Below are 27878 nucleotides of genomic sequence, written 5' to 3' on the forward strand. Positions count from 1 at the left end.
TCACCTGTCTGGGCCTGAGCCACTGAAGAGCTGCTACTTAACCTCTTTTGGTTAAGTATGCCACCTACCCCCATAGAATGTTAACAAGGGTAACACCTTTTTTTTTTTTTAAAGGCAAGTTTCCCTTTGGCTTGCATAGGGAACAGAGTAAGGTACAAATTAATTTGGCCCAGGAACTGGAACCTCTTTCCTCTGGTGTTAACACTGGGATCATGGCCTTTTGCATATACCCTTCCATAGGCAAATGTAGCATTAGACAACTAAATCTATGGCTGAAGAGTAACTGAGGAAATTGCAAATGCTTTGGAGAGCTCACTCACACGGTCTCCACGGCTCAGACCTTTCTTAGAACAGTCCTAAAAAATCTCAAGCACACGAAGTATATTCTTAAATATGGTTTAATACTCTTCTCCATTTCTGTACATCACAACACCAAGATTTTGCTGTTTAGGATCTCTCTGTAGAGGCTATAGAGAATGCAAAGGCTATGGTTTTCACCCCCTCTTACTTATGTGTTTGTATTGTGTAAGTGTAATACATATCAGTATATATTGATACACACATCAATATATAATGCAATATATATCACTGAAGAGAACACATTGATTAAAGAAATACAAAAATTTGGCATCATTTCCAAACTTAAATAGTAAAAATAAAAACTACAAAAGGAGCTGCATACCCTAAATGTATCATGTGAAACAACAAGCATATTCAAAAATGTAAATTTACATCCAATTTCTCTGATCTTATCATATATCACATTAGACCCATTTACAATGGCAAAACCCTAAGGTACTGCTATGAAGAGAGCATGTTTGCTTGCTCTTGGGTGTTCTGCAAACAAACAGCAGAGCCCAAAGAAAAAGCCTGTTCTGGTGAAGCCTCCCGCATTGGTGAATACCAAAGAATTGACTCTTCATACTGGGGGTTGAGACATCAGGTTATACATCGACAGACAGTCATTTGGACCTCAGAGTACAGTGTTGAGAACCAGAAGCTTTACATTTAAGACATACTCCCTTCATTCAAGTGAAACAGGATTACTGGAACGATAGGCAGGTCTGCAACCTGGGAACAAGGAGCTGGTTCAGACCAATAAAGCTACGAGTGACTGAGTCAAGTCAGTGAAGAACAGCAGTCAGGCACTAAAGTGTTAAAAGTACCCAATTTGAAAATCAAACGCACCCCACTATCCTAGCAGTGTGGGGTGATACCAATCGACTTTTGAAACCTTTGGTCCTTCAAAGTCCATTTGGTATACCTTCTTCCATTGCTACCACTGGGCACGTCCTATACACTTTGTTCACTGTCACCACCTCAGGCACCCTGTCTGTGACCTTGCATGTTTGCTGGGGTCAAGTCTGTTTTACAACCCAGCTGTGAAGCCTAAGCTTCAGGTTTTCAGGCCCACTTTGGGGTCCAACATGGTTAAGTCCTTGGTGCCAGAAGTTGTGTCCCCATCCCTTCCCACCCCTGCCCTTCCCACCCTCCTCCCATAATTTCTCCTATGAGAGGTGCTTGTAAGTCCCATATCTGAAACAGATGCTCCAACCCCACCAGGAGGTTAGGGGTTTACAATTACATGCACAGTCATACATGTCTCGTCTGTCGTTCCTGTGAAAAACCTTGCAGTTCATTTTTTAAAAATCAAAACATTCACATAATCTCATGCCATCCAACACAAGGAAAACACGACCACCTCCCTTTTGCAAGGACAGACCCAAGCAAAATAAAATATTTAAATGTCTTTGCTTCCACTTAAATTGCATGTTTTATTTCTCCCAATTCCAGCAATAGCATAGAAGTCCCATCATATCCATCCCAAACTGGTTTCTGGTATGCAAGATTATGTGAACCCTTGTCAAAGCAGTTGATGCTAAAGGCTCCCAAACTCTGGGCGCAAATGCACCTGCAAAACAGATGGAAGGAAACAGCAGTGGCCCACATGCTTCATGTGTCAGTTTATCTTTGCAATGCAATCTGCATCCTTGAAACTGACAGCCTGGAGGGGACGGGTAGTGTGAGGGAGTGAAGTTGAAATTGCCTATTAGCTCACCCTTTCGACATTAAACAGAGACCGAGAGAGAAATGGTTCCAACATTTCACCACATATATTTCTTCTTATGCAGTCTAAGCTGAGAATGCCATGTAAATGGGTCACTGCGAAATGCAGCAATTTAATTTTTCTCCAATCAAAATAAACAAACCAGTATATCTCATTTCTATTAACTTTTGAAGGTTTACAGCAGTTAAAGTATTTTTGCTTCTATGTATGAAGGTTAAAAAAATCTTTTTTTTTCCCATAAAATACAAGAGCAACCAATTTCACCATCAAGTAAAAGTAAAAACTGGGATTCTTTTTTAAATTAGTCCAAAGTGGCATTTAGGAACTAGTTGTAGGCTGCTGCGCTGACACCATGACAAACCAAAGTGTAGGGTTGGGTCTGGTTTTGTTTCGGTTTTCTTTTCAATATCCAATGCTCATGGATTAAGTTCTGGAAATGTTCCAATTGTAAGGCAGGGATCTGTTTGGATTCCACCATGGGTATGCTCCTTGGGTTGGATGCTGGAGGGTGAGGCACGTTTTGCCGGACCCATGTCGACTACCTAGTAGTCATCAAGGTCAAAAAATTCATCATCTCCTCCTTGGTATTCCATTCCCTGGAAATCTACTCGGTACCGCAAGATACCTACGGGAACAAATGAACAAACAATAAATAGCTGTGGCTGACAGAACTGGAGAGTGGGGAGCAATCCCCTTGCAGAATTACAGCACACTTCTCTGGAATAATGAGATTTCGGGGATATACAGGAAAGGTGGCTGAGACCCTAGCTTTTAGTTTTCTGATTTGCTACTCACCTCCAATTCCACCAAATCCTTTGACAAACTGTGATCCTTCTTGTGACTTATCTGTGACAATTTCCAATGTAGCTCCAAATTTTTTATAGTTGTTGGCAAACCACTCCAGAAGGGGCATGCTCTCAATCAGCTCATGTTCTTGTCCTGTCTGCAGGGGCAGCCATGAGATACAGAAACAGTAGGATTAGGATATATCAAGACATGGATTTGCTAGACACTGCCTGCCAACATTCTCCCTCTTCCCCTCAGATCTATGGTGTGTTAAACTGTAAGCAAATTATGAGTTATGGCGACAAATGCAACAGCACAGAAATTCTGATTACTTCAAACAACATTCCTCTCCAGGCTCTAGCATCAGTAATGAAATGTTAACACACCTTGGCAATTTTTCAATTCCTCCCATTGTCTTGAGAAGTCAGGCTGTTACAAAATGTAACAGTGTCTCTAGACAATATTCATTCAACAGCTAAGAGACAAGCCACAACTGCTTTTTGGAGGAGCCTTGTAAAAACCAAAGTCGTCCAACTCAGAATTTGAAGATGCTAACAATTAAAATATTCAAAAGCAGAGACATTACTTTGCCGACTAAGGTCCGTCTAGTCAAGGCTATGGTTTTTCCTGTGGTCATGTATGGATGTGAGAGTTGGACTGTAAAGAAGGCTGAGCGCCAAAGAATTGATGCTTTTGAAGTGTGGTGTTGGAGAAGACTCTTGAGAGTCCCTTGGACTGCAAGGAAATCCAACCAGTCCATTCTGAAGGAGATTAACCCTGGGATTTCTTTGGAAGGAATGATGCTAAAGCTGAAGCTCCAGTACTTTGGCCACCTCATGCAAAGGGTTGACTCATTGGAAAAGACTCTGATGCTGGGAGGGATTGGGGGCAGGAGGAGAAGGGGACGACAGAGGATGAGATGGCTGGATGGCATCACTGACTCGATGGGCGTGAGTCTGAGTGAACTCCGGGAGTTGGTGAGGGACAGGGAGGCCTGTAGTGCTGCGATTCATGGGGTCGCAAAGAGTCGCACATGACTGAGCGACTGAACTGAACAATTAAAAGGGACCTGTGTTGAGCAAGTAAACTTTTTTATACTCAAGAACCAGGGTAACCATCACTTAGCCTCCTTCCTTGGAATCAGACTATTATGTGGCATATGGGAGTGGACCACCTCCTGGTACTCCCACTGCCAACAAGTAGAGGTCTGGTTTCCTGAGGCTGATGCTACTCTATGCTGCCAGTGGTCTAACATACAGATTTATGTTTCCTTGCATGTATCATCAAAGCATATAAACAATCACATACCTCTTTGTCTGTAAAATGAGACTTATCCTTCTCTTGTTCTGGAGTTAGATAGAGAATTTTCTCCTCTGCAGTATTGAGGAAAAAAAAATGTGTTAAGCTGCTTCTCAGACACTAACAGGTTTAAGTTCCATGAGGTGAAAATTAGGTTAGATGAAAGGACTCCTGAACTGATTCTATCAACCTTCTTTTCCTAAGCACATTAGTCAGTATGCAGTGCATGGATGTCTACCAGGTATACTAGTCCTATCATAAGGAAACATCAAAGACATTTAAGATACAGCCCTTATCCTCAAAAATCTTAGGCAGACATTTATCAGTTCAATAGGGTACAGGCTGGGAGTGGGGAAGAAGGTATACATGTCTTTTGATTGCTCCTGAAATCAGCCACCTTGTCCAGTATCCACCCCAGGCTTCTTGAATACACAGGTCAGTAACAAATGGAAAACTTATTTACTAATTATCATACCTTCTGTCCCTTGGCAATGAAGAACATATCTCATGATATCCAGATTTTCATAGACTATTAGAATCTCTACAGCTCCCATTTCTAAAGCCTTTAGTGTATCTTCAACTCCGAAACAGTACTTGCCCGTGTCCTGGCTTATTTCATCGAAGTATCGCCCTGTGGTTAGGGACAGGTCAATAAGAATGTATATTAATGTTTCTTATTGTACATATACACCTGCTTACTCAAAATCAGAGAAAGAGAAAAGGTCAACTTAAAAATAACTGCCAAAAGTTAGTGAAAAATCACACCACTAGTCAAGGCTCCAGAAATTGAGTCTCAAGAAGTACCAGGCTGGACCGAGTACATAATCATTTGGAAATGTGTGTGTGTCAAATTGGAAACACAGCCAAACAATGGCCCTATTAATCTTTAATTTGAGCTTTTGAATGATTGATCACTCTAAAACAAAGGATAATATGGGAAATTTGACTGAAGTTTGGTTCCTACTGCCAAAGGGTAAAACAGTGAGAAAAACAAACATTAATATTAGACGTGACATCTAAAGGATGATTTAAAATAATGATTCCATTGAGGAGGATTTTAATAAAAATGCTAAACCTTCCTCTTTTACCCTTCTCAGTGTCTTGTTTTGTACATACACAAATACAAAAACTTTTCACAGGAAAGAAGTTGTATTTCACTGATACCTATTAATTTCTTCTCTTGAATGAACTTCACGTTGGAGAGGACCTCAGTAGATAATTCAATAGCTTGATTGAATCCATTTTCACCACCATAAGATATATCAACTAATTTTAAAACTTTTGATTGCAACCTCTGACACAAAACAAAATTATAAAAAGAAAAAGCACATCATTAGTACTTCAAAACACCCTTAACCAAGACCTGTCACCTATTAATGGCATGCAAAACTAACCAGTGAAACCTCAAGAGGAAGGCTATAGGGGAAGGGGCCCAACTTACTCAAGAACAGGTCTCATGAAGATCACCTCCCCAGCCAACTGTATTGCACATCCTATTAGACTTACAAAACCAGCTCCTAGTTTCTTTGAAATCAAACTTCAATTTAAAGCCAATTATGGCAACGTACTAAAACCAGGGGCCAACATAGGGCCAAGAAAGATTCCATCCCCAAATGGCTGATTTCAAAAGAAAGTAAGTCCAGACACGGGGGAATATCTCCTAATATTACTAATAATACACACAAAGTTTTGCCAACACAGAGCGAGGTTTTTAACATGGAATTTATCACTGTAAAAGAAAGAGATGTGCATGTCCCAGCACTCACAGAACTCAACTACTCCCACCTAGAAACTTACATAATGGAACATCTACTTCTCACTCACCTGATCAAACATATCAGATTGACTTAGTTCAGTTTTAAAGTCAGCTGATCCAGCTAAAACGAGACCAGCCACATTCACCTTGTCCCCAGAAATAAACAGCTGCACAGCAGTCTCAGCTACTTTTCGAACATAGTTATGTCGCTTTTCCATTCTTAAACGGGCAAAACGCAAGGCTGACTGACCTCCTCTACCTTTGACAAAAAAAGTGATAAGAGAAAAAGGCATTAAGTACATGATACCTTGCTAATTAAAAAGTAATTATATAACCGTGCTATTTCCCAAGGAAAGGAGAAAATAACTATTCCTTTCAGAATAAAATTGCTTTTAGTGAGTCAACACTAATTCTGTAGTCAAAAGAGTCACAAGTAACAATGCTTCTCCCATCACCTGAGTTTACTTTCCCCTATTACACAATTTGCTTCCTTAATGCTGGACACAAAGCAAAAGTGTTCATGTTCTCTTCCTAGATTACCATGTTTCTTTGGGAGATCCACAGTGAATTTGTGCAGGACTTCTCTTGTATTTCCTTGGAGTGTGCCAAAAAGTGCACCACTACCATCTATTACAATGAAGCCAAACTTGCTATCATCTGAAAGTAGTGCTGTAAGAGCCTGCAAAGCAAACACAGGTACCACACCATAAATCTCAAGGCTTTGCAAAATTAAGACAAAATTCCAAAAGGTCATATACAAGCCCTTTCCATTCACTCAGAACGGTATGGAGTACTACAGAAAAACCATTTCACGGAGTAATTTAAAGGCTTCAGCTATAAATATGTAACTCACATAGACAAATCTGAACCTGATGCAGGAGAAAACCAACAATATCAACGTGAAGCCTTTTTTACAAAGCTGACCTAGGCACAGGAACCCAAAACTAACAGTTATAGGGATCAAATTCTTCCTAGGTTGTTTTTAGACTGCTGGTGGTCTAGGGAACATAATATTCAAAGTCTAACCTCCAAAAGTTGACTTGCTGTTACCATTAATAACCCCAGCATTAATAAGCAGTATTCACTATGGCTAATAAGAATCTTTTGCAAATCAATTCTAGAATAGGAGTACTCACTGAGGACAAAACCCAGAAACCATCTATAAAAAGATCTAGTTTTGAAATGTTTAATTATGTCTTGAGTAACATTAATGACATCAATATCTAAAATTCAATTTTTAAAGGTATTATACATAATACTGAATTTTTATGAGAGAAAATCCTTCTGGGTTAGTATTGTATCATTGTATTTCTGCCTCCTGAAAGAGCAGATCTTTAAATAGATCTGGGACCCATATAGATGGGTAAGAGTTGGCTTCTATAGACATGGTAGATGAATCACTCTTTAACCCAAGCATACTTGATAATTAGCATTAAGACATGAATATTGCGCATATTAAAAAATTTGCCTTTAAGATTCTGTCTTCCAATGCAGGGAGGTACATGTTTGATTCCTGGTCAGGGAACTAAGATCCCACATGCCACAGAGTGGGGCCAGAATTTAAATAAATAACTTGTTTAAAAAAAATTTTGCCTTATCCCAATTACCTCTGTTATATAACTTGATTAATTTAGGTTCTCATCAGGGAATAGACTTATCCCTCATAATAAGAATATATAAATATCCTGATTAAACACAACTTCAGTTGTGTTGTTCAGTATGCCACATGTATATGTAGTTTATAACAGTTAGAGCCAAAACAAACAAAGCTAGTTAAGATGAAATGGTATCTTGGAAAAACAGTTAAGGTTTAGAAAAACCAGTGAAGCTAACTTAGATAAGTAAAGTAAAACCAGATAACATGAGTATCATGTACTATTTAAATCAAGAAGACTCAAAATCTGCTTTTATCAAAGCAGATACAGCTAATTGGAAGAGGGTGGCGAACTGCCTCCCCAATGAAACTTTTGCCAGGAGGAGGCTGTGACAGCCAAGAGAAAAATCTCCACCATCTATGCAGTCGCTCAAGATCTGACTGGAACTGAACTTCCCGTCAAGTTAGCAGAATCATCCATTGTAAACTGTGTCAACAAATGTCAGTTCTAATTCCACTACAGAGGTTTTCCCCTATGTCGATGAAAGGCAAGAGACTGAACTAGAAGCCAGTTGTGAATTCCTGATTGTTCTACTATTGACTGATTTAGGTCACTCTAATGAGGTTTCCTTTCTACCCTTAATGTTCATCATATTATGACAGTTCTGTCACTCAAAAGTTGTTTTTTTCTTTTTAATGGATGGGGAAAAAAAGCTCTTATGGTCCTGACTACTGAAGATTTTTATAATTTGTGAGCTGAAACTAAGAATGCAAGAAATATATTCAAGTGTCATGGGTACATAGGGAGACCTAGAGATCAGGTAGTCATTTATTTCTTTGCTTCTAATTAGTTCTTCAAACCCAGCTTAGCACTTTCCTCAAATATACTGAATATTCATGTCATTCATTGTCATAATAATGTATCTTTTTTTTAAAGAGCCAGCCTTATAAAATAGAACAGTTATTTGGAAAACAGCCTGTCAATCGTTGAACTGGTTAAACATAATTTCTATATGACCCAGAAATTCCACTTCTAGCTTGTATACCTGGCCCCCCAGTGAAAACATATGGACGTACAAAACCTTGTACACGTATGTTCAAAGCAGTATTATTCATAACAGCCAAACAGTGGAAATGACAGTTTCACCAAATGATGTTATTAAGTGAAATGTGGCATATCCATGAACAGATAAAATATGGAAAATAGTATTTGGTAATAAAAAAAGAATGATGGATAATACATACCACAAAATGGATGAACCTTGAAAACACACTAAGTAAAAGAAGCCACAAAAGGCACAGAAAAACAGATTAAGGGTAGCCTATAGCTGAGAGATCTTGGGGTATGGCAGAAGGGACAGAGGAAGGCCTGGGAATGACTGCTAAGAGCTATGGTGGGTTTCTTTTAGGGTAATGAAAACATTCTGTTTTAACTTCTTACCTCTGTATGGAATTTGTTGTCACACAAATACAATGACGTATTAATTGGTTTGAAAGGTTCAAAGTCAATGTTGACTTTCTTTTCCTTTCCTTCTTCCGTTACAATTGTACCACAGTAAACAACCAGGCCGTTCGGAGGTACTGCAAAGAACAAACAATTTCTCCACTTAAATACACACCTAATTTTCCTCAATTAATAGGAAATGTTCCCACAGCTCATTGTTCTTGCCCCTTTAAATCATAATTTACATGAAGTACAAATATCTGTAAATTTCTCAGACAGATTTCTCTTCCTAATTTTGAAACTTGAGATGTTTTCAAAAGGATTTATTATTTTAAGTATAGTACATATTACTTAACTTTCAAAAAATAACTTAGGGGAAAAAAAAAGACCAAAGGAACACAGCTCATGGCTGGGTAAAGAAAGCACTTGTGACCAAAAGCATCACAACAGAGTAAGTGGAAATACAACCAAGACCAAGTAGAGGAGGTAAATGATCAAGCTCCAGATTACCTTTGTTATAGAGTTTGAGTCTTTGTTGTACAGATGTAATGGCTCCCAGGACTGAAAGGCGGTTTACTCGTGACTTAATGTTAGATGCAGTTCCAAACTCATCTGCTAACATTTTTGCCACTCGTGAAATCTGGTCTTTGGGAGGAATGATCAACGATATCATGCTTGTGCCATTGCTGTGGAAGAATAGCATTAGAGGTTTAAGTACTACATAAGTAAAGAATTATCATTAGTAAATGGAGTTAAAAGTGAGATGCCCCTAATATGGGAAAAATAAATCACTCTAAAAGTGACCATGAAGGTAGCGGCTATACCTCTGTAATTAAAGTGTACCCAGAGCTAGAAAAGTGTTCAGAATATGGTAGGTATATCAATCTTCAACAAAGAGGCAAGACTATACAATGGAGAGAAGCCAGTCTCTTCAGTAAGCGGTATTGGGAAAGTTGGACATCGCATGTAAATCAATGAAAACACACCCTCACACCATACACAAAAATAAACTCAAAAAGCTTTAAAGACTTTAAGACATGAAACCATAAAACTCCTAGAAGAGAACACAGGCAAAACCTTTTCAGATAACTCGTACCAATGTTTTCTTAGGTCTGTCTCCCAAGGCAACAGAAATGAAAGCAACAGTAAACAAATGGGACCTAAATAAATTTATAAACTTTCACACAGCAAAGAAACCATACACAAAACAAAAAGACAACATACTGAATGGGAGAAAATACCTGCAAATGATGCGACCAACAATGGCTTAATTTCCGAAACATACAAATAGCTCATACAACTAACTCAAGAACAAAAAACAAACACTATCAAAAAATAGGCAGAAGACATTTCATGAAAGGACACTCAACACCGCTAATCATCACAGAAATGCACATAAAAATTACAGCAAGGTATCACTTCCTGTCAGCCAGGATGGTCATTATCAAAAAGTCTACAAATAACAAATGCTGGAGAGGTTGTGGAGAAAAGGGAACCCTTCTACACCATAGGTGGGAGGGTGTTGGTGCAGCCACTGTGGAACAGTATGAAGGTTGCTTAAAAACTAAATACACACACACACACGCACAGCCATAAAAAGGAATGAGCTAATTCCATTTGAGGAAAGAGAAAAGACATATCCCATCACTTAATGTGGAATCTAAAATATGACACAAATTTATTTACAAAACACTCAGGAAAAAAACTTATGGTTACCAAAGGAGAAAGGGGTTGGGGGAAGGCATAAATTAGGAGTTTGAGATTAACGGACACAATACTATATATAAAGTATCAACAGATAAACAAGGTCCTACTGTACAGTACAGGCAACTATATTCAATATCCAGTAATAAACCATAATGCAAAATAATATGAAAAAGAATGTATATACACACACATAACTATCACTGAATGTATATGCTGCTGCTGCTAAATCGCTTCAGTCATGTCTGACTGTGCAGTCCCACAGATGGCAGCCCACCAGGCTCCTCCATCCACAGGACTCCCCAGGCAAGAATACTGGAGTGGGTTGCCATTTCCTTCTCCAGAATGCCTATATTTTGATTTACAATCAACTATACTTCAATTCAAAAAATATGACAGGTGTTTAATTCTTTGAATGAATACTAGCTTTAGCTATATGTAAAGACAAAAGGCACTTTAAGAGGTACTTGGGAAATGCCTCATTCACCAAGGAATGAAAGGAGAAGCTTTGATAAAGGTGTGACAAGACTGGAATTTAACCTTGAGTCCATGGCAGAGGCTTAGAATCTGGTGGTTCTTCAGAGGAAGATGCAATAATAGGATGGTGCAACAAGTCTAGATGAAATACCAGTTTAATATCCTGGACCCCTCCTTCAAAATTGCAGGCTCACCACGATAACTTAGAATCACTAATTCAGCACCCCAAGTATCCTGATAATGACAAACAAGAGTCTTGGATTCACATAAAATATCCCAGTTAGGAAATCTCTGTCACACACACACCTTTCTCTCTAAATAAATGTACCGCTAAATGTATTTTACATATTAATCACTTTTGAGTTTGATTAAAGAGAGAAATGCAGAGTCTCATTACCTCCGGGTACCCAAGCAAATTAAAGTTTCTACAACTAAAAACCAGGACAAAACCCTAACTTACGGAGGATACATCCCCAAGGCTTTATCCCATGAGAACTCCCTTTTGAACAGCTACCAAGACCTCTAACCTCAATATTGATGCCAACAACATATCTTTTTAACCTAGACATTCTCAAGACTTGCTACTATTAAAAATAGTTACCAAAAAAAAAAAAGAGAGAAAAAAAAAGTGTTGGCAGGATGCAGAGATAGGGAACCCATATGCATTGCTGGTGATAATGTTAGATGGTATATAGCCATTATGAATAACAACGTGGCAGTTCCTCAGAAGGTTAAACAGTTACCATGACTCAGCCATTCCACTCCTAGGTATATGCTCAAGAGAAGTAAAACTATATGTACACACAAAAACTTGTGTTCACCAAAGGCACTGTTCATAATACTTAAAACGTAGGAAAAAACCCCATGTCCAACTAATGAATGGATAAACAAAATGTGGTATATCCAAACAATGGAATTATTCAGTAATAAAAAAAAATAGAGTGCCAGTACATTATGTACATTATACTAATAAAAAGCAGTAACAAAAGACCACACTTGCACGGTTCCATTTATATGTCATGTCCAGAATAGGCAATCCAGAGACAGGAGCCAAGGTGGAATGGGGAATGACTGGTAATGGGCACATGGGGGTTTTTTGGGGGGGTTGAAAATGTTTTAAAATCATATTGGTGATCATTGCAGAGTAGTGAATAGTGCTTCCACTGCAAGGGGCATGGGTTTGATTCTTGGTTACAGAACTAAGATCTGGCCTGGTCAAAAAGTTAAAAAAAAAAAAAAGTGCTATAGGAAAGACTCAAAATAGAACTTAGTAAGATATTTCCTTTAAGGTTTTTTAATCTGCGAGCTTACAAGAAAAGCCAAAGGATTTTCCTGAGAGGTGCTGATTTGTGTTTACCATTAGTAAAAATAATAATCTTATGTTAAAAAAACAATATCCAGTTTATTAAAAACAATATGAACTGAATTAGAAGAACAACAAACATATACATGGGATATTACAAGTCCCAGATGTGCCCTGACCAAATCTAATGGCAGCTTTCTTATGAATATCTATCATTATAAATTGATTCAATTTCATATACCCAGACAAAACCCTAACCGAAAAAGATACACACACCCCTATATTCATAGCAGCATTATTCACAATAGCCAAGACCTGGAAACAACCTAAACGCCCATCAACAGATGAATGGATAAAGAAGACATATATATACATGTAGTGAAAGTGAAGTCGCTCAGTCATGTCCGACTCTTTGCAACCCCATGGACTGTAGCCTACCAGGCTTCTCTGTCCATGGGATTTTCCAGGCAATAATACTGGAGTGGATTGCCATTTCCTTCTCCAGGATACATGAAGTACATATATACAATGAATACTACTCAGCCCCACCCCCCACAAGAGAGAACAAAATAATGCCATCTGCAGCAACATGGATGCAATGAGAGATTACCATACTAAGTGAATAAGTCAGAAAGACAAATGCCATATATCACACCTTATGTGATAGTGTGGAATCTTGAATATGACACAAATGCACCTACTGACTAGACAGAAACAGATTCACAGACCTGTGGCTGCCAAAGAGCGTATGGGAGGGATGGAATAGGAAGTTGGAGTTAACAGATATAAGCTATTATATACAGAAAAGAATATTAAAGAAAAAAATAAATGTATATACATATATATAACTTTGCTGTAGAGAAATCAAATTGTAAACCAACTATGTCAATAAATAATAAATTGAGCCAATCTATATTTTGAAGGCAAAAGCTGATCTGACATGAGCCAAAGTATGTTGAGAAATGTGACTGTTGTTTTACAAACTGTTTCTACTTGATACTTAATGAGTCTATAGGAAAGTTACTTCCTGAGATTCTTCAAGATCATGATCCTAAAGGCTATGATAAGTTTAATCATTACAAGTTTTAGTATCAAAATGAAACAGGTGGGGGCTTTCTTTAGATAAACTGGATAGATTGCCAGAAACACCTAAAACTTTTTCCTAATTGCTGAGTGTGTTAACTTCACATATATCCAATGTCTGGTGGAAGTCTGCAAGAAAAAGAAATTAGAAAGATAGCTACAGTGTCAAGTCAAATAGGCTTATGTGAACAACATCAAAGAGTAGAGAAAACCCCTAATATTAGCTTTGTAACCATAAGTGTTTGAAATCTGTAAGCGTCTGGAAACTATCTTCCTAGAATAAAATAATCTTCACAAATGTGCATCTTGGTACCAGCACTGGAAAAGAACCTCATAGTTTTCTCCTAGTGGCAAAGTTCACAAGTCCCCTAGTCAGACAAGTTTTCTTTAGAAGGAGACAAGATGGCTAGCAAGCCCTTCCACAATCAGGATAGTTGCTCTCAGACTGTCAGCTAATGTTGGCTTCAAACCCAGCATTGTTTCTGCTGGGCTATCTACTCAAAACTTAGAAGGCTGGTTCACAACCTTTGTGATACTTTCCTCAATAAACTACAAGTAAATTTATGAATTATGAACTACAAATACGTGGTAAAGCATGGTGTGTGCTCTGCTGCCACCCCTTGGACAGGGGAGCAGATATTCTAGTCAAAGCAGAGAATCAAACAAATTCATAATAAGCAGCTTTAGTTGTACAAATACAAGCAATGATCATGAAATTAAAAAATCAGACATATATACAATTGTAGTGGCCATGTTCCAGTTTCTGAATTAGATGGAAAAAGAATTGCCAAATGAAACAATTTGGTATCTTCTATTACAAAAAAGAAAACGCTCTTTACAATCAGTGGGTGTTCTTTTAGCAATCAACCGTAACAAACTGCTGTCCTTCCAATATGTATCCTGCTAGGGACCTAAATTTCTTAAACACTTTTTGATCATTCCTTCTGGAGGCCAAAGAGGAGAAAAGGAGTTTGCTCGAGGAGGGGCTGGAAAAATTAGGCAAGTAAATTTAGCTTCAAATTTGTTTCAGATTGTAGGTGTCACCTTATGATATGAAACTATACAAGACAGGGAAAAGTTGCAATCTGAATAAGATAGGTAAATTGCAATCTGAGCTTTACTGACTTGTATTTGTTTTCAGATGAACAATTCTCAAAAGAGAATTTCTTTACCCTGGGGCTTTTGGACTCTTTAGGGACCAAAAGAGTTTAGCTACTTCTCAAAAGGGCTCAGTTGTAGGAAATGTAATGAGAAGGGGCTAAAAGGATAGCAAGGTAGAGGCTCAGAGATCAGAAAGCTAACAGGCAACAAACCCAAAGGAGGTAAAGTTTGAGGCTAAACAGAATGCTGGGATAAATTAACTGAGGGGCTGAAATGCCTAAAGGAAGTCCCTAAAGCAGGATAATCAAATGGAGGACAAAGCAATGACCTTAAGATAAGCAGCTATTTACTTTTCACTGTGGACAGGTTAAGAAGATAAGCATCCATTAAGCAACTTTCCTGTATAGCACCAGAGTTGGGCAACCTTAAACTCACATCCATTTAACATCCTAGAAAGTAGTAGAGAAACCTAAGAACATAATCTTGTTATGGAATTCCACTTAAAAAACTGGTAGATTTCTACTAAGTTGTTAAACATGAAGCTACTTAACAGTTAGTCTTGGCTTCTTACTCATTTTGAATTCTGACTAATGTTTAAGAAAAAGTGGGCCTCCCTGGTGGCTCAGACAGTAAAGAATGTGCCTGCAATGCGGGAGACTCAGGTTGGATCCCTAGGTCAGCAAAATCCCCTGAAAGGAATGGCTACTCCAGTATTCTTGCCTGGAGAATCCTATGAACAGAGGAGCCTGGTGGGTTACAGTCCATGTGGTCACAGAGTGTCACACATGACTGAGCGACTTTCACTAGTTTCCCTTTGTGCCTCTCTCTATCCAGTCTTGAGGACTTCCCTGGTGGCTCAGACGGTAAAGTGTCTGCCTATAATGCGGGAGACCTGGGTTCAATCCCTGGGTCAGGAAGATCTCCTGGAGAAGGAAATGACAACCCACTCCAGTATTCTTGCCTGGAAAATCCCATGGGCAGAGAAGCCTGGTAGGCTACAGTCCATGGGGTCACAAAGAGTCGGACACAACTGAGCGACTTCAAGTTCACATTCTACCCAGTCCAGGGGAAACCTTAAGTTTCTGAATTCATCTGACACCACTGGGGATGAGGATACAAGGATTATTTACATAGATGGCCTCTACTTTACAAGTTTAAAGCCTTCATGATTTGTATGTTGGGTTTGATAACAGCAAATTAAAAGCTTTTCCAGGAATTTTATGGCTGTCCAAGTGGTTAAGACTCTAGTTTCCACTGCAGGTGGCACAGGTTCAACCCCTGTTTGGGGAACTAAGATCCCACATGCCTCACAGAACAGCCAAAAGAATACAACTTAAAAAAAAAAAAAAAAAAAGGGAAGCTTCTGGTTTTTAAAAATTAAAAACAGTTTTTCCAGGAAAAGTTTCCAAACAAAATAAACACTTTTTTACCCCTCACCCGCCCCTCAGGCAAGCCAATCAAAGTTGCTAGACCAGTTTGTGTAAACACCAAAATAAAACCAAGAAAGCTGAGTATTTCATTTGAGTATTTCATTTGAAGTAGAGCAAAGAGCCCTCAGGGGAGAATGAGAAATAAAGCTCTCACTAAGGAGTTGCTGGCAGTATAAGCAAACTACACCTTTTAATTTTAATAGTTTTCATCCATGCCTCTGCTTTGTCACCATGTCCTTTTCCCCAAATCAGAAGGCTCTTCTCATTCAAGTCAGTGGATTATGAGGCACACAGCAATGATTCACAGGCAGGCTGTAAAAAAGGCACAGCATACAATGTGCTGTGTAAGGTGTCTAGGGGCCTCTGTTCTCAGACCCCTTCCTTGCTGTCATCATTTTAGGGGCACAGTCCCTTTTCAAAGAAGAGGTCAGCAGTGCTTCCACTCAGAGGACTAACTACTGAGAAATAAAACAGCTGGGAGACAGAAGTAGTTGTAAATAGACTAAATACGGACAGTTGAACAAACTAGACACAACTTAGGAAAAGCAAGAGAATTTAAAGAGACAGCTGACAGCTTCTCTTCCTGCATTCTAAAGGTGACTGTTGGGTTTCATGGCCCTTAAAACACTATAGGGAAACATTAAGGTGCAGATTACCAGGACTGTAAGGACTCCAAAGAAGAAAACTCAAGGTAATCAGAGCAAAGGCTGTATTATGGAGTGTATGTAGCTTTGCAGTTTAGCAGTGTTCCAGCCTTTGGGTTCAGGAAGCCTGCTCATGCAGTTAGTCATAAGAATGACAAAACGAAAATCTCAGTAGTCTTTGACTTGTAAAGCTCTTACCAGTGCTTATCATTTAAGAACACTTTGGAGAAGGCAGTGGCACCCCACTCCAGTACTCTTGCCTGGAAAACCCATGGACGGAGGGAGCCTGGTGGGCTGCAGTCCATGGGGTAGCTAAGAGTTGGACACAACTGAGCGACTTCACTTTCACTTTTCACTTTCACGCACTGGAGAAGGAGATGGCAACCCACTCCAGTGTTCTTGCCTGGAGAATTCCAGGGACGGCGGAGCCTGGTGGGCTGCCATCTATGGGGTCACACAGAGTCGGACACGACTGAAGTGACTTAGCAGCAGCAGCAGCAGCAGTAGCAAGAACACTTTAGAATGGAGATGTGGCACCCACAAGCTTATCCACTGGCCAATTTGCATGAGAGCCCAGAACCCTTGAAGAGCTTTCTGAAAAAGCAAAACAAAAATGCTTAGATACAAAAAGATCTCGTCTTCCTTTATATTCTGATTCAATAGCTCTTGAATAGGAGGAGTGAGGCTGGTAGTGATTATGGTCGAGAGAGTCTTAATTTCAAATGGATTGATTTAAATAGAATCAGACTTTAATGCATAACTAGGGTTAAGAATCACTGTGTTTGGCTTCTTTTCTATGCTTTTAAGAAGGACCTCTCAGCCAGCTAGTCAAGGAGATTGCATGATCTCACCCCTACTAAAAGAAACTCAGAGCTCATCTCCTGCAGGTAAGCTGCTGTCATGTATCCTAGCAATAACGTAACTACAATGAATCGTGATGGCTCAGATGTGTCCAACTTTTCCCAGCCAGAACACTCTCCTCAAGTCACTGCCATCCATCTTATCACTCCTACTTTCAGATTAGGGCAAGAAGCATTTTAGAGACTGCCTACTATCCTTTCTAGTTGGGATTTAAGAGTATATGCTCCGCAGGAAGCTATCATCTCAATGTTTGACCAAGATAAGCCTAGGATACGGATGGTCAAGGTTTCCCCTATCCCCTTTTCAAGCTCACAAAGCTCAACTTAAATTCCAGACACAGCATTTCTGGGATTCACTAGCCAACTACATGGTAGGGATCCCAGCTGAAAATCAGTTGGTTCCTCTCCAATTTCTACAACTTCTGTTGTTTTATTCACTATGGGTTTTCCATTTTTCTTCTTTAACCAAATGCACAAAAATGTAAACTCTGAAACGAAAGCAATTTTTACGTGGGTTTACTGTGGGAGCATAACAGGATGGTGGTTATGAGCACAGGTTTATGATTATCCTACTGCCACAACCTCCTTCCTTCACAAAGTCATGAGGGTTCTATAAAAGAATATATGTCGAGTGCCTAGCATGGAGAGCAGATAGACCGATAAATGCTAACTAGATGGAACCTGAGAGCTTCTTTCGCCCCCCACCCCCTGTCCTTAAGAGAACCCAGAAAGAATTAAGGGCACAGCACAGTTGGAGGGCAGGGGAGAGTAGCAACACTGTTAAGTGATGCTATAGACTTATTTGAATCTGAGTAAGCGTAAAGAGAGAGAGATAATAGTTAACTTTGTGGTAGGTGATAATCACCTTTACTGGGTTATAGGACGTGCCAAATCTTCCAACAGAACAAAAGAACCAAGCCAAAACTCAGTTCAAATAATATGGTCAGAACACTATAAGCTGTTTTGGAATTCATCACAAGGGAGAAATATAGAAATTCCTCTCTACTCCTATCTGGTTATCAGTCACATCAAAGATTTGACCTGTTTTTCACCCAAAGAAAGTGTGTTAGTCGCTCAGTCGTATCCAACTCTTTTGTGACCCCATGGACTGTATCCCGCCAGGCTCCACTGTCCACAGAATTCTCCAGGCATGAATACTGGAGTGGGTAGCCATTCCCTTAACCAGGGGATCTTCCCCACCCAGGGATCGAACCTGGATCTCCAGCATCGTGGGCAGATTCTTTACCATCTGAGCCACCAGGAGTCATTTCTACCAAATAACTGTGAAATAACACTTCTTGATGGCAGAATTCATTTCAGCACTGAGTGCACGCTTAAACATTTGAGAATGAATAAATGGTTAATTGCTAACATAAGAAGCAGGGTCTTCTTTATACAGTCTCTTTCTAAGCAGACACCAAAGATTTTATTCTAAACTATTAAATAAAATATCAATTAAGAGTTTGCCAATCTTTGGAGAAGAACTAACATGTGCCTGGAAAAGACTAATCATCTCTGCTTTAGCTTCACTAAAATGCTCAAACCGTCAGTCTTTAACCATAACAAAAATGACACTTTCAGTATCTTCTTTTGCCACCTTTCAACTGGTTCAACCGCACCTCAAACCTGCTCCCAAATATTACCTATGATGCAGGTAGGAGGTGGGTGGGGCTGCTTTCTATAGAGAGTTTACAGAATACCAAGAGGATTCTGTTACTGTTCCAAGTGGCTAGACAGAGTTACTGGAAACTGGTTTTGTGCTACTGACCTCAGGGTCAGATGCCATTACCAGATGGACAAGGACCAAGATATGAACACACCAAGACATTAAAGCAGCCTCTAACCTAGAAGACACAGTAACTCAAAATGTCCCAATATTTTGCAGAAAGTAAAGTTTACAAAAGGCTCATTTTAGTGTTTTATCCTCAAAAGCATTAAGATTACTACTGTACTCTAAAACAAAACTGTATTTATCTGGTGGAGTATTTTTTTCTACAATTACAGGAATTTACTTTGTCATAAAAGGGAAACTAAAAACAAACAAATCGACACAGTGGAATATTCCACTAGGGAGCAGCAGAAGCTGGAAAATTTCTCTAGCATTCCCACATCAGTGAGAAGCCAGGAGATAGCAATCACAACCAACATTAGGGACCAACTAACCATCAAGGTTCTACACAGGGCGAAAAAGTCCACTTCTTATCTTTCTTGGCCACTATGCAAGTACTTTTCAGATAAAACAAAACCCACAGCCTTCCTGTTAATCTTCTCTCTAATACACACATAAGCTTCTAGGCAAGGATTTAGAAGTAAGTTATTTCCCTCACCAATGATGCTCATTAAGAACAAACATGTTCAGTACCCAAGTTCTTCCTAGGGTAGATTTGCAAACAGTATGCCTGTTCCCTTTTATCTTTGCTCTCGAGTCTCTGCACATCTGTTCCCTCTAGTAAATCGAAAATCTCCTTGGACAAGAATCCTCCTTTCAGAAGAGAATAGGAGATGTTTCTATTCAGCAAAATCAAAGAGCAAGGTAGTGTGGTATAATAGTTAGGACCAGAGGCTCTGGAATCAGTAAAGTGGGGACAGAATCTAGCATTGCCCCTTGTTAAGACTGTTATATTAGCAAAGCTAATAAATCTCTCAGCACTGCAAAATTTTTTCATCCATGAAATGGCAGTAATAGCTTTTTTCATAGACTTGTTGTGAGGAGTCAAAATATATGCTCTTCAACCCATCTTCAGGAAACTACTTTCATTGCTTGATTAAAACTCAGTCTTTCTTGTCCATGAACTTCTAACCCTGTCTTTCCTGAGGATCCTTCTTGCTTTTAAGTTGAGTCATAAAAGCCAGAAGAGGACAGAGAATGGGATGGCCAGAAAGAAGGAAAACTTTTTTCTTCAGTAAAAAGCTAAAAATATCCAGAGGTATTCAGAAATTAATGTTTGGGGATCAGTACATCTTCACTACTTGCAAACTAGTGTTGGGACTGTCACACTTTGTTAAGCCAACTTTACCAGTGAGGCAAATACTCTGCACTATTCCAATACCCTGACAGCTCACCGACTATCAACCAACACAAAGCTTTCCAGTCTAATTTTAGGTTAACTGACTTTTAATCAAGAATGAATGTCAATGACCATTTCAAAGTTGCAGATCAGCTACATACAGCTCCACTACATCAGTTTATCAAAGACACTGTATCAAACAATGCCCAAAGTAACATTCTCTGACAACATTCACCTGCCTTGTTTAGGAAATCTGCCCAAGTAGTTAAACAATCTCTCCATTTTTGACCATGTCTAATACCTCATTTAAGACCCAAATAATCTGCTTACACTACACCCCCATCAACATGTACCGTTATTCTGAGACCAGAAATGGTTCATATCATCACTCCAAGGTTGTGTGTCAGACTATTTTCTCATGGTGTTGCACAATGCTTCCCTAAATGTATAAATATCCAACCTACAGCAGACGTTTGATGGAGCTTGTAAGCTGACTAGTTAATAGTAAAAATGCATCTGTGGGCTTCATTTTTTACATACTTAGATGTGAAATTGGGGAACAAAGTTAGAAGGCCACAGACATCAAGAAAAGGACAATCTTCTATTTTGACTAGGATCATTCTTCTAAAGGAAACCTTAAAGGATAAAATGAAAAAACAACTTCAAGGGTTAAAATAAGGACAAAGTGAACATGTAAATACTTATAGGATGGGTATTACATACAAATTAAGTAGATAAAAGAGAAACAGCACTGGATTACAGCAAAGAAAGCTTGACCAACCTATCAATGTCAAAGAATCAAGTCTGTTTTTATCCTTGTATCCACAAGAAAAACAATGAAATTATGGCTGTTAATCAAACTCAATTATGTTTTGGAAGACGTGAGAAAAAGAGTAACCACACTTTATCTTGATTCACTTAGAGTCAAAGAAAAAGATACCTGTTCAGGAAGGGGGTGGGGGAAGGAAACTTTCATTACTACCTAATAGGCAGTATTAAGAGGAAGCTGTTATGAAAGGGAACTTCATTCATCATGCTCTCTGAGGACAGCTGCCCACAGAAAAACCTTGTAATTCTCAACCTGGTGGGAAGCATCTTGAACCCCCTCTAAATCCTTTCTCTTCCTCACTAAAAGAACAGCCTGCTGCAGATACTCCTATAGAATGTATCCTAGAAGAAGGTTCTATTCTGAGATCCCTGGAGAACAGGGTGGACTCAAAAAATTTCTGCTGCCCAAGTTCAGAGATAGATGGTTGGTTCCAGCAGTAGGCCTAGGGAAAAAAGGCAAATTTTTCCTGACTCTTTAAATAGGGCCTGAAGCCATTTAGCCCCGCTGCAAAACCCACATTTTAAGTTTTCCCACAACCAAATTCAAAAAAAGGGCCCTTTGCTAAAAGGGTCCAACCAGTGTGTGTCAGGGGGGCAGGCAGGTAGGGAGGACACTGGAGACCTACACTGCATTCTGGCTTAAACGGTATTCTAATTATGTACTCTTGCTTACCTAGGAATGTGTCCGGAGCAAACCTTCCTTTCCTGGAAGGATAAGTGTATCTGCCATTACAATAAGAAGTCTGTCAGGAGTTGAAATTCAAAGAGAGTAATTGTCCATTAGGTTCACAGTGCACAGAACACCATGCCAGAATACAGCGGCTGTCAGGACTAGTTCTGAGTCGAGGCCGGCAGCCTAATACCCTTGGAGTAGACTGAGGAACACCACCGCACCCTATCAATACACTCTTATCTGCCCCTCTTCCCCTTACCTCCTCAACAGGCCCAGACATGTTGGTGGCATCTATATTTTGACCACTTTGTGGGAAGTCACTGTAGTTTGTGTTCTACACTCATCTCTTCCCAGGAAATGAAAAATATTCTAATTCTCGACTTTTCTCTAGTGGGGTCTTTTACCGGTGTAACTATCAGAGACAGGAAAGGCAGGGAAAGCCAGAAGAGGATGAAAACCACCATCTTTAAGAGCCTGAATATCCTGGTATCAGTATGAAAAACTACAAAGTATCATTCTTATTACAGCCACCTGTAACTAGGATGTGGAGAACTAAAAAATAAAACCACCTAAAATTCATCGCTTTGAGACCATTCCAAGAATCCTTTAGGTCAATGTTCTACTAATCAACAACTTCCACTTAGGGAAGGAACCCAAACACATTTTACACACTTTAATTTATTCAAATCATATAAACAACCTATCTATATTCTATTTAAAAAACCCATTCATTGATCTCATAAAAATACTAACTTTTAATTCAATATAATGTGAGGAATTTTCTGGAGATTTTGGTTTGTCCCTGGCTTTTAGAAAGCTCTTAAAAACCTTAGAATTTCCTGAGATGGGGAGTGTTTTTGTTATTATTCATAAGGAGTCCCCAAGGAGCATACCTGAGTTTATGCCAATGAAATGACTAGGGTGGGGCCCCTAAGCACAATTAGGATGGACCAGTCACCAGAAAGACCAAGTTTTTTGGGGAGGGCTGAACTTCCATCTCCATTCCCAGACCTATGGGAAGGGGTAGTTGCAGAGTAATCTATATAAAATTCCTGAACAAGATTTAATGAACTTCTGGGTTGGTAAACTCAGGTGGCATACTCCAGTTTCACAAGGACAGAAGCTTCTGCATTTGGACCCTTACAGACCTTGCCCCATCTACCACTTCATCTGGCTATTCATTTATATCCTTCATAACATCCTTTGTAATAAATCAGTTAACATAAATAGTTTCCCTGAGTTTTTTGGACCCTTCTAACATATCATTGAACCCAAGAAGTCACAGGAAACCCCAAGGCCTAGGCTTGCTTTGGCATCATATGTGTGGGCAGTCTTGTGGGACAGCCTTGTGGAATCCGATAGTAACTCTGGGTAGTGTCAGAATTGAATCCAACTGTAGGAATACCTTGTTGGTGTCCAGTGAGACTTGAAGAACTGCTCGGTGTGGGGGGAAAAACCCCACACATCTAGTATCAGAACTTCTCAGAGGAGAAAAATTGTCCCATCCTGCTGTGTATCCTATGTCCCCACCCCTACCCCTGCCCATATATATATCTGGGGGCAAGAAAGACAGTCATATAAAGTCAGGCAATTTATTTCCTTCAAGGTATCTACAAGTTATTTTTAACAAAAGCTTTAAAAATGTCCCCAAACCACAGAAGACTCAAATGAAGCTTAGAAACTGCCCTGATCTTTAAACATGGGTTATCTGACTGAGACCTGATTATATATGAAATGTATGATTCCCTGAGGAAGATAAGTGAAGGGGGGGGAAAAAATTCTAATACTCACAGACATAATTTAGCCCAGATTCACCTTGTCCATTCCTTGGTTATATTCACCACTGTCCTTGATATAGCAGGCTCTAGTTATGATTTTATTACCTGAAAACTACAAGGCTTCCAACACTATTTCTGGGGCTACCTCTCGCAGGCTCAGAAACATTAAACAACCTAAATTTGCCACTTACCTTTCTTCTACATATCTTCACCTGATTTAGTTCCTTACTGAAATCTACAATCATGGTTTCCATCCACATGGCTCTAGGTCGAGTTTTGGCTTATGTACACATCTGTCCTCATTTAAGACAACTATGGAGAATACACCAAGAGCAATCATAAACCAGGAAGAACTACAATTAATTTTAAGTGGGACCTATGTATAGGAAAAGCATTAGCTGGTGTTTTTTTTTTTAACTACCATACACAGAAACCAACATTTCACCAAGCTTATACAAATCTAAATATGCTATGTTCCATCCAACATAAATTCAAATTATATGTATAACACTGCTTTTAATTCAGAAAGTATGACAAAGAGACAATACCTCCTGTGAAGATTAAATGAAATAATGTATTGCTTAATACAGTGTCTATAATATGCTAAGTGCTTAATAAACTAATGTGCTTGGAAACTTCACTCTGTTCAGATTTACTTAATCAGTGAGTCTGTTTTGCAGGCGGTTTTCCTTTAAAGCTACATTACCTTGGGATCATATATCAAGATAATCACATATTGGCTATCTCAATTTCAAGATTACTCTTATCCCAGCATACCTGAAGAGCCAGTGTTAAAAAAAAAACAAACCAATCTCTGATTCTCCTGCCCAGAATTGACGAGGGGCAGGGTGGAGAAGAAATCTTCATTTCCAAAACAATTCTACTAATCTACCACTGTTTCACTATCTGGTACTAATAACCATGCTTGAACACAACCTGTTTTCTCCTGAAACCTACAACTTGCCCCTGCCCCTTAAACATCACCACAAATAGATTCATTGTACCATCCAGTTTGTGCTTAAAATTAAAAGTCCACCATGTTTCTCAATGACTATTTTAACATTAGAGAAAGAAGGAAAAACAATTCTCACTGCACATTATGATAATCTAATGAGTCTGACTAATATAACTCAGCCATACAATCTTGCTATTCTCAAAAAGAAACTGGTATATACTAAGAAACTTCTGAGTCAAACAGAATATACGTATGACTCCCTTACTGATACCTAGCAATGGTCAAGAATGTAAATTTTCATGGGATCAGGATATAACCAAATCCTGAAAAAAAACAAAGCAGGACATGATTATCAACCACGTTGTTCATAGGACAGCTTAACCTTGCATAAATCTTGAAACCTAACTACCACTTGCAAGAAAAATTGTGCATAAGAACCTCATTTTTAGCATGCTTTTAACTTTACCTAAGTTTGTTAATCAAAGAACTAAAGCCTTTAAAAGCTTCAAAGAGGAGCTTAAAAGTTTCAAGTGGCTAGGTAACATGGCTAGGAACAAATTTAAGAATTAGCTCCCTCCATTAAACAGTAGAAAGGAATGCTGTTACTTATTTAGCAGCAACAACAGCAATCTAGAAAAGTCATACTCAAGTGAAGGATTCAAGCAAAACAACAGAAGATGCTAATGAAACAAAAGAATCTGGCTAATTCCTGGTGGTGCATCATAATGGGTCATGATCTATTATATTATCCCTCCTGTACAGTATTCTCACACTTGGGGAATAATTATTCTACCACGTGGCATAGAATCATCTGTGTTCAAGTTCTGGTAAGACTGTATTAACTATATCTGAATAATTCTATTAAATACAAAGAAACACAAACCTAAGGAATGAAAAATAAGCTGCTACCTTCAATTTGTACCAGAGAAAGTGAGCAAAAACTCCAGTAACTGAAGAGAACCAAACTTCCAGAAGTTTCACCCCAAACAGAACTGTCACTAATTATTAAGAACAAAGCACAATGGCAAAACTGTTAGCCTTGGGCTTCAATGCAACTAAGCATACTTACTTCATAAAACAGTAACTACTATGAGTTTGATGAATCCCATCACTGCAAATCTGCCCACCAAGGACAAACCTGGGTCAGAAACCAGAATGTCCAATTCATGTACTGAAAACAACTTTCAACACGGTCCCAGACAAGCCACTCTGCTATTCTAAGAATGCTCAGACATACAAATATGTAATGTTCCAAAAACTTTTTCCCTGCCACATAGTATAAAGTTTCTATGACTGGGAAAAGAACAAAATAAAGTAATAAAGTGAGAGAACAGATATACCCCTGACACACTCTCCCCTAAAGAGTAATTTTTTAAAAAATTTTAAAAGAGCATATAAAGTTAGTTTTAAACTAGTTCACCCTTCCCACAATGGACACACCTAACAGCTGCTTCTCAAAATTTACCAAAGAAAACTCAAAGCCCACCGATTCCAGTTCTGAATTTCAACAAGCATTAATACACTAGGCACTTCTACCCCAGGAGTTCCAGAGAGAGGCCAACAGGGAGCCTGTTCATATCAACAACCCCATAAGTCGGATTTCTCCCATACATACAGATACACAGCTGTCAGCCAAAACCTCCCCTCCGGCGCACACATTCTCAGTTTATAGGTGGATCCTGTAACAGCTAAAACCAGGAAGCTAAAGGGTAATTAGAGGACTAGGAGGAAGTCATCTTGGGAGAATTGTAAAACCCAGAGAAATCAGAGGAAGTCAGAAAAAGGTTGTCCTTGACTACCTCTCCTTCCCGCCCCATCCAGACTTAATCCCACCAGGGTCTCAGAAGCCCGGGAGGGAGAGGCCATTTTAATGAGGCTTGGCTGAAGAATGTAAAGGAAGGGAAAGAGGAAATCAGGGAAGGGCCTTTGGAAAGGAAGGCCTGGCCCTTTCCCCCAACAGCACCCGAGTTGGGTGGAAGCATCTGGAGCTCAAAAAGGGAGGTGCTGGATTCAAGCGCCTGAGAGAGGTATAAAAGTAGCAGTAGCCCTACCACGAGAGGGTCGAGTGGTCCGAGTACCGGGAGCAGGACCCCCTGGCCCCAAGAGGGAGAACTGCTCCTTCTGGGGCCAACGGCGTAGACCCTAGCCCCTGGGACTGAAGCTACTACCCAGAGGTCCAGAAGGCGGGAGTTGGCTAGTGCCTGGTTCTCCTCATCCGGCCATGCGGCGCGGGGGCGGCCATCCTGAGGGGTCCCGGAACCGAGAGGGCATGGGGGGGCCCAGACGCGGCGCTCACCCGCGGGCCGCCTCCAAGCTCTTGATGAGCTTTTTGATCTTCCAGATCTCCACGTTCCTGTCGGCAGCACTGGGGTCGTCCGCCATCTTCTCGCCTCCTCCTCCCTAGAGCGGCCCGGCGGGGCCCGGAGACACCAAGACCACAGAGTTAGCGCCGTCGCTGGGGCAGAGCGGCCCCCTTCCTTGCCACCCCCGAGAGTCCCTCCTCTTCCCGCCCCGCGCGGCCCGCCGCAGTGGTAGCTGGCCTTTCCCTCTCCCTGGCTTACCTAAGGGCCCAGTCCTGGGCGGCAGCGGCTGCTCCTCCCCGGCGGCGGCTCCGCGGCGGCGGCTCTGACGTAGGACACCGGCTCCCTCTCTCCAGGCAGCTGCATGTGTTGCAATCCGCTCACATGGGGCCTGTGACATCACTTCCTCTGCCAGGGGCTGAGTGGTAGTCGGCGGGCGGAAGGGAGGGGGCCAGCGAGTAAGAGGGGGAGCTCTGCGCGCGCCGCGACTTTCCATTGGCTGTTTGGGCCGTGGCCTACAATGAACCCGCCGATTGGTCTCATCTGGGGCCGCGCTGCCTTGTGAGGTAGAAGCCGGGGGCGGGGAAATACCTCCTTCCTTCCGGTTCGGAGAGCAAAGAGCTAGGAAGCGGGCGGAAGTAGGTGAATCTCGCGAGAGTTTACTCTAGTCCTGGCTGCCTATACCGGGGGTGTTTCTTAAAGGGCAAGGCGCGTGGGTCGTTGTCTTCTCTCCCACCTTCTTGAATGGAATGGGCTGCTGAGGGTCTGCGACGCATTTTTACTTTCG

General features: G+C 40.1%; 1 protein-coding gene across 1 annotated transcript; it reads right to left on the minus strand.

Annotated features, from left to right (window-relative positions):
* Positions 1 to 382: 382 nt before the first annotated feature.
* ETF1 (eukaryotic translation termination factor 1) lies at positions 383 to 27516 on the minus strand. The gene is made up of 11 exons (XM_069592175.1): positions 27353 to 27516; positions 27088 to 27191; positions 9458 to 9633; positions 8945 to 9084; positions 6450 to 6588; positions 5978 to 6168; positions 5318 to 5447; positions 4629 to 4784; positions 4163 to 4227; positions 2864 to 3011; positions 383 to 2693 (listed from the first exon to the last, which is right to left on the minus strand). Exons 2-11 carry the CDS (start codon positions 27171 to 27173, stop codon positions 2611 to 2613), a joined length of 1314 nt encoding a protein of 437 aa, XP_069448276.1. The 5' UTR covers positions 27174 to 27191; positions 27353 to 27516; the 3' UTR covers positions 383 to 2610.
* Positions 27517 to 27878: the final 362 nt, after the last annotated feature.

This window comes from Ovis canadensis, chromosome 5, assembly GCF_042477335.2.
Source record: "Ovis canadensis isolate MfBH-ARS-UI-01 breed Bighorn chromosome 5, ARS-UI_OviCan_v2, whole genome shotgun sequence".
NCBI classification, from domain to species: Eukaryota; Metazoa; Chordata; class Mammalia; order Artiodactyla; family Bovidae; genus Ovis; species Ovis canadensis.